General features: G+C 41.9%; 1 protein-coding gene across 1 annotated transcript; it reads right to left on the reverse strand.

Annotated features, from left to right (window-relative positions):
• Nucleotides 1-283: 283 nt before the first annotated feature.
• PLK2 (polo like kinase 2) lies at nt 284-7,485 on the reverse strand. Its single transcript, XM_040339643.1, has 14 exons — nt 7,184-7,485; nt 5,913-6,020; nt 5,619-5,735; nt 5,363-5,492; nt 5,119-5,206; nt 4,750-4,845; nt 3,638-3,836; nt 3,397-3,544; nt 3,209-3,306; nt 2,966-3,083; nt 2,427-2,667; nt 2,209-2,338; nt 1,147-1,257; nt 284-1,037 (listed from the first exon to the last, which is right to left on the reverse strand). Exons 1-14 carry the CDS (start codon nt 7,412-7,414, stop codon nt 846-848), a joined length of 2,007 nt encoding a protein of 668 aa, XP_040195577.1. The 5' UTR covers nt 7,415-7,485; the 3' UTR covers nt 284-845.
• Nucleotides 7,486-8,026: the final 541 nt, after the last annotated feature.

The raw sequence follows: 8,026 nt of genomic DNA on the forward strand, positions 1-8,026 counted from the left end.
CCCAACTCCACCCCTCCTGTACCACACAGGCGCCCCCAACTCCACCCCTCCTGTACCACACAGGCCCCCCAACTCCACCCCTCCTGTACCACACAGGCGCCCCCAACTCCACCCCTCCTGTACCACACAGGCGCCCCCAACTCCACCCCTCCTGTACCACACAGGGCCCCCCCAACTCCACCCCTCCTGTACCACACAGGGCCCCCCAACTCCACCCCTCCTGTACCACACAGGCCAGGAGCAGCTTTGCAGACTACCAGAAGCAAACACAGGACTCAAGGGATTGTTTCATATTTCTTTATTGCCAACAACGTATACAATGTATACTTAAAATAGTTAAGTCCAAAAAAAGTCAAATACTTCACTTTTGGGCTGTAATAAATTAGGTTAGTAACTAGGAATGCACTTGTCCAGCCACAAAATGTGGGTATTAAAATATATATATATGGCCATAGTTCACAGTTTGGCAGCAGTAAGCTGCATTGATCACAGCGATTCCACTTGTCCATTCAAGCCAACATATCAGTCCCGGAATCATACGTGTTCACAGTTCCAATTCCATGTCCACCGAGTGCTCTCTACAGAGCAAAAACTTTGTCACCCCACTTTGTCAGATGCTTTCTCCTCGAGCCATTGTAGTTCCTTTCCACAAAGTATCCAATCAAACAAAACAATGGATCCAACAAAGCAGGATGAATGTACAGTCTGGTTCCAGCCCAGCGTGCTACGTAGGAAGTTTGTTTATCGTACCACCTCCTCTTTCCAAACATGCTAGGGTTCCAGCGCTTGTCAGTTCTCACAGTGAAGGACTTTATCCTCAACATTTCCAACAGCCTTCTGACACCTTAATTACACCTCTGCAACAACATGTTCAATGCATATTCCATTCGGTTTCTCAAGTCATTAGAGCCACCTGACATTAGTAACGTGCTCAGACGGAAAGTTGTAGACATCCTGTCTTCATTGATATAAGTCAACAGGTATTCGTCGTTTTGGTTGGTGATTATGATCTTTGTGTGGTCATGGTAGAAATTTACCTGTTAAAAAAAAAAATTATATTATAACTAAAATCAAACCTTACCAACATTGTTACAAATTATTACAAGACTTGGGCGACATGGCAGACAAATAGTGAGAAATACATACCTGAAATGTGCCATCATTGAAGAGCATCATTAGGGCCTTGTCAGACTTCAACCACTGCAGCAGGTACAATCGTGGTCTACATATGTCTGTTACACTGGGCAAGTCACCTCCCTTTAGAAAGAAAATAACATAACTGCTTAACATTACAGTTAAAACACTTACTGTAAAACTAAAACATTTGCACCTTCATTAGATACATTTTCCTGACAATACTATTAAAAAGGAAATAAAGGCTGCCATGGTGAACATTCTAAAAAAGGCTAGATAAGTGGCCATCTCAACTTCAATAGTGCAAGGTAAATTCAGAACAAGCATGCAACCAGTGTGGCAAGACCACTTGATCTGAATACTTCCCATCTGATTCAGTAATTCAATGCTGAACCAGGCAATTTGTATATTCAGAAGGACAATTAAAGAGGAGGTTCAGTCTCCACACAAATTACAAGTCAGCAACTAAAAATACTGTAGCGGCTGACTAAATATAAGGACACTTGCCTGTCCAAGGATCCAGTGCTGTCCTCACCCAAGCAGATTCTTCAATGGACTTCGCACTGGCATCTTAAAGGGAAACTGGCAATGAAGCCTTGCAGCTTCACAGCCAGTTCCCCATTGAGCTTTGTGAATGGCCCCAGTGTCTTCAGGGACCTATAATTTATCCCGAAAGGCTGCCGGTGAAGAGGGGGGTGCACTTCCACTTTGTTTATCACAGTGATCTGGGCAAAAGAGGGAATGGGAACCCCCCCTTCAAAAAACTAAAGGAATTGCTCTACTAAAAAAAACTGGAGTGCAAAATCTGGTGAGACTTCCCCCTCTAGGTGAAGTTCTGCTTTAACTAGATATTAGGCAGCACATTTCCTTGAGTTCTCAAAATAAGCTCTAACTTGCATGTATATGTACGATCAATTAAGATTTCAACATCTTGAAGGGACAGCTGGCCATAAGCAAGTTGTTGAGCAACCCGTTTACATGTATACTATATGTTCATCATAGGAATGACATTAAAAGGGTGATCTTGCATACATCAAATCACTACTTTTAGATAACCAAACATTGAATACTTACATCCATAAGATTCTCTTCCATGTAATGAGAGAAGTATTTTAACACCGTCACTTGGCTGAAATATTGCTCTGGGGCTTCTGTAGCTGCGAAGATGGAACACTGCCCAAGCTCAGCATAGTAGTGCACAGTCCTGAAAAGTAAATAGCACAACTGTAAGACACAAGACAAAAAAACAAGGCAAAGGAACATTATAAAAGCAGGCAATGTCCAGTTCTTACTTTTTGTCAGGCAATAGGCTCATGTGCGCTCCATTGTTGAACAACACGCCAACTGTGTGGTCTGATAGCTGGTAACCAAAGCCATATTTATTGGAGTAGTCCACCCACTTGGTCACCCAGTGGAATGAGGTGCTAAGGTGTTCTTTTGGGATGCAATCTGAATCTGGCATGTTTTCTAGGCAGCCCTTGAGGACTCTTCCAACGGTGTCTGCCACACTGCCCATTGTGCTGTCTTCCAGGCCTGAAAAAGGTAAAAGAACAGAAAAATTACTACCAATTACATGAAAATCTGTCAGCTTAAATCTCTTGGCATGCATTCAGAAATAAAGACTAGCAGTGCTCAAGTTCTGAGGCGTTTGCAATTATCGCTGTTTTCTGGTTTACTCTGGGCATTCAGCACAACGCTATAATTGTACTGTCAATGTTCTGACTGGTTACGGTGCCAAAGCAGCTGGGAGCTTAATTGTGCACACTGATCTTTCCCCCACAGTAATCACTGAGGCCTAGAATTGCCAATCCACTGATATTGCTCTACTTACACTCACTGCTGCTGCTGCAGCTACCCAGGGTCCCTCGAACAATGAGTCGTATCGTGTCCCCCATCTGCTGCTTGTCAGGCTTGTCATGGATGTTGGACTTGGATATAGTTTTACTCTCCTACAAGAACAAAGAATGCAAGAGCACCATTAAGAGAATGCCAAAAAAGCCTTCTAAAAATAATTTTAAAAAGCTTCTATTTCTGTACACTAAAGGCTTTCAGCCAAATCGCAAATTCAACCAACCTCGTCCGTTCTGGGATTGTGAGCTTGGTGAGATATGGCTGTTTTCTTAAGGTCCTGCCTCAGCTTGTAGATTTCTTCATCTTCCTTTGCAGGTTTATCTACAGGGAAATCAGGCATGATCAGTAAAACAAGGACAGGAAGGAGAAAAGCAAACATCTCAAAAGATCCCACTTTTGAAGTCCACTTACTGTGGTTATCTAGGTATTTAGCCTTTTCTTTCTTCCCACCAAACAAAGCTGCAGCAGCCTTCTTGAAGAAGCTTTTTGCTGGACTTGATAAGTGGAAATCTGGTGCAGTGTGACAGCAGCTTGATGGAAGTCTCTCTGGTGTGAAGCCCTAATGTAGAGAAAAAGAAAATGGAATTGTAAGTCTGAAATGAAGTTCAGGCAGAAACATCAAGACACCCCCCAGAGATCAAACGTGTCTAACCTGTGTGATGAAGTCATGCTGAATGATTTCTTCCAGGCTGGGTCTGTCTTCTGGGTTTCTGGACAGCATGCTGGCGATAAGATGCTTGGCAGAGGACATTAGTGAGGATGGCAAGGAGTATTTAGCCTCTCTAATACATCTATAGGTTTCTTTAAGATTTGTGGTTTCAAATGGAGGTCTTCCGAGCAGCATTGTGTACCTATAAAAAGAGAAAACAAAAAAGCGAATTGGTAAAAATACACCTCCACAAAAAAATAAAATAAACAAATAAATCAAAACAAACAAACACACACGCTATTCTAGTACTAATTAACCATTCTAAACCAATGGTTTCCTAACTGTGGCTCGGGGGCCAGATGTGGCCCTTGGGCACTATTCCACCAACAATGATGGGAAAATGTTCCTCCCACTGACACCATCGATGGCACTATTCTTCCCATGATAACAATGGGGCCTTCTTCCTATCATTAAAACCAATGATGGGGCATTTTCTACTCCCACTGGCCACAGTCCGGCCCCCTTAAAGCTGGAAGGACAGTAAAATGACCCTTTGAGAATAGAGTTAGAACAGGGGTCTCAAATTTCTTATCAGAGTTCCATGGAGCCCAAGGTGTCCTCCAAAAGGTTGCTGGGGGGTCCCTTGATTTGTGGCGCATGGCTTTGCATAGTGCTTGCATAGTTACAAGGCCACTTGGCAAAGCGGCATGACATTGATCTCGTTTGTAAAGAGGGGTGTAATGACCACTAATGTATGGGACATTCTCAAAGACCCCCAATAGAATGCTTTAAAACAGGTGTTCCTCGTGAGATTTAGAACAGTTCCCCCTGGGGCAAAAATAGTTGAGAAATGTGGTTCTAAATGCAAGGTATTCTATTATATGTGCATTATATAACCCATTAAGTTATATATGCATTACAGCCCATTATGTTAAAAGTAAATATAGGTAATAAAATGAAAATAGGTCTAGGTAATAAAGAGTTAAGCCGTGTGCTTCTGCATGGATGTCTTCTCTGTACTGTCAAACATTTAACAAGCCTGAACATTCAAGTAATTGACAGCCTAGAGTCATGATTGACAATTCATCACTGGGAAAACCTAAAGGCAGACTTACATGACACATCCCAAAGCCCAGATGTCCGATTCACAGCCGTGTCCTTGTTTGTTAAGCACTTCAGGCGAGAGGTAATTTGGTGTACCACAAATTGTTCTAAGTGGAGGAAAAAAATAGCAAGAAAATTAGATTACGTTTTACAATTTACTTTATTAAATGACAGTACAAAAAGGCAGATGTAGAGTAAAGCCTAGCCAGAAACCGCATCTGCTTTCACCAAGAGTGGAGTAATCAAGACTAATTAAAGCCCACCACTGACAAGACATCCATTTCCATTGGCTGCCGTCACTAAAGAAGTCTAAAGGGGTTTCACACTGAAATCTATGGATCTGTATCCAATTTATAACACTGAGCTCCTCCAAGACCTACCTTCTTCTTTGTTCCATTGGCTCCAATCTTGCTGCAAGGCCAAAGTCACCCACTTTCAGCTCCATATTTTCATTTATGAAGAAATTTCCTATAATAGAACAGTAAAAAACACGTAAGCTCTGTGGTCAATATAAATAGGATCATCAAGTGACTATCATCCAAAACGCTACCTTCAGCTTCTGCATGCGTCAGCTGCTAACATCAGCCAAGGCAGAATTACTCAAAGAAAATAAATGCCACCTACCTAATTTCAGGTCCCTGTGCAGGATTTCTTGCTCGTGTAGATATTTCAAGCCAGACACAATCTGTTTGAGGTAGTATCTCACTTCGGGATCTGTCAGTACTTTGCGGTTCTTCAATATGTGTGCCATAGACTGTGGAGACAATAGGAGCTGTCAGTTTGTGTCAGGGAGCGATCGGGCATAGAACAGACACACATTGAATGGATTAGGAGGAGAGGGACAAGGGGCCAGTGGAGCGTTGCAGGAATGAATGCTCACCCTTCGACTGCAGTATTCCAGCAATATGTAGATGTTCTCCTTATCCTCAAAATGGTGATAAAACTGCACTATGTGCCTGTGGTTGAGGGTTCTGTGCAACTCGATCTCTTTGTCAATCTGCAAAAATATAAATACACAGGCTTTAGCACCTTAAGCCAAGAAATGATACAATGTCAGTGTGTAAGGTAAGATAAGGAACCCCCCCCCCCCCCACACAGATTTATGCACCTTAATCCAAGAAATGAGACGCAAGGTCATTATACAAATAAAAAAATAAAACCAACGAACACCCACCTTCTCTCTCTGATGAGGTTTGGACACCCTGCTGTGTGGGATAATTTTTGCAGCATAGATTTTGTTGGTTGCCAAGTCTGTCATTTCATAGCACTTTGCAAATCCACCCTGCAAGACAGAATAGGATGGGGGAAGATTAGCTGCTGTGCAACACTGGACTTGCCAAGCGCGGTTGTAATGGAATGCAAGCGTTAAAATATTAATCTGCCTGGATTAAACCCAACATGGGAACCATCATTAACCAGAAGTCAAGGGCACTGACGGCATGCATTCTCCTCATTAATGATCAATGCAAGGAACTCAGGGCTGTGAATACAGAGCCTTTTATTTACAAAACATGCATGATGCACATCAAACTACAAACACACACATATAAAGAGAATACACATACATCCCCACAGATACAAAGAGCTAGATTGCTCTGCACAAAGGATGCATAGCTCTATACACAGAGGCATTTATAGATGCACACACAGATAAAACGGAAAAAAATTAAAAAAAATTAATATAGAAGAAAGACGAGATACAAAGAAAATAATGAAATAATAAAAACAGACACACACACACACAGAAAGCAAGAAAAGGGGATATAAAGGAAAAGCAAGAAAAAGGGGATATAAAGATATAGGGAAAGCAAGAAAGAGAAATAAAGAAAAAAAGGGATATAAAAGAAAAGCAAGACAATGGATATAAAGAAAGGCAAGAAAAAGGGATATCAATAAATAGAGAAAGCAAGAAAGGGATATAAAGAAAAATGGATATAAAGAAAAGCAAGAAAAATGGATATAAAGAAATAGAGAAAGCAAGAAGGGGATATAAAGAAAAAGGGATATAAAGAAATAGAGAAAGCAAGAAGGGATATAAAGAAAAAGGGATATAAAGAAATAGAGAAAGCAAGAAGGTATATAAAGAAAACGGGATATAAAGAAAGGCAAGACAAAGATAGAAATTAAATGAAAGATGTAAAATAAAGTATACAAAAATGGAAATACACAAAAATGCATGGTAACAGAATCTATACACACAAATACATACAGAATATAAATACACACAATATACATAGAATAGAAATGAATGCACACAGACAGTCCATGTCGGTGTATAAGGATCTCCTGCAGACTTGTTGCTCGGTACATAGAGTATATAGTAATATTAGGATATTGATCAGTGTATGACAGTTGATGATCAGATCGGTAGGTGATCCGGTAGATCCAGTGTTAATCACACAGATATAATGAATAATGTAATCCATAGCTGCCCCTCCGAATTACCTTGCCCAGCACTTTTCCCCGGCAGTATCGTCTCCCGGTCCCGGTGTCGGTGATGATCCGGGACACCTCGCCGGTGGGGGTCGCACATGTATGGTGAAGTCGGTGTTGCTCTCCTCCACCCTCGGCCGGGACCTTCCACCTCCGGCTGGGATCACACACTCTGCCCAGAGCCTGCTCACACATCTTATTCCCAGTACTCGGCTGGTAGGTGATCGTTCTCAGTATTTCCATCACTATTCCTCTCCGCTCCTCCAATCTCCTTCTCCACTATTACCAAAGAGCTCCGCTCACTGCTGCCACAAACCGCCGCCTCCCCCTTATATCATGTGTCCCGGACCGCCCAAATGTGATGTCACCCGCCTGGGTCCCCGCCCGCCTTTCCTTCTGGTCATTGCCTGGGCATATCCCTGCAGGAGCTGTCATCGGGGGACGGCGGGGGATGACAGTATAGAAATGAATGGAACACTCACCGCACTGTGTTAGAGGACACTGCATAGGAAGTGCACTCTATACAGACAGAAATAAACATCTTATCATTAATATATATATATATAATATATACATACACACTGCAGGGGAATACATAGGACTCCTATGTATTCCCCTGCAGTGTGTATGTATATATATAAATGATAAGATGTTTATTTCTGTCTGTATAGAGTGCACCTCCTATGATAGGAGGTGCACTCTATACAGACAGAAATAAACATCTTATCATTTATATATATATATATAATATATACATACACACTGCAGGGGAATACATAGGAGGTAGGGTGATCACATTTCCAAACTGCCATTCGGGACCCCCCCCCCCCCCCCTAAAAAAAATATTATTTTTAT

This window comes from Rana temporaria, chromosome 1, assembly GCF_905171775.1.
Source record: "Rana temporaria chromosome 1, aRanTem1.1, whole genome shotgun sequence".
Lineage (NCBI taxonomy): Eukaryota > Metazoa > Chordata > Amphibia > Anura > Ranidae > Rana > Rana temporaria.

Excerpts from the sequence above, each read along its gene's own strand:
- PLK2 (XM_040339643.1), bottom strand. The coding sequence starts at position 7,414 with ATGGAAATACTGAGAACGATCACCTACCAGCCGAGTACTGGGAATAAG. Across the intron at positions 5,736-5,912 it reads AACCTCATCAGAGAGAGAAG|ATTGACAAAGAGATCGAGTT; the intron begins GTGGGTGTTCGT and ends ATATTTTTGCAG. Across the intron at positions 3,084-3,208 it reads ACAATCCCAGAACGGACGAG|GAGAGTAAAACTATATCCAA; the intron begins GTTGGTTGAATT and ends TTGTTCTTGTAG.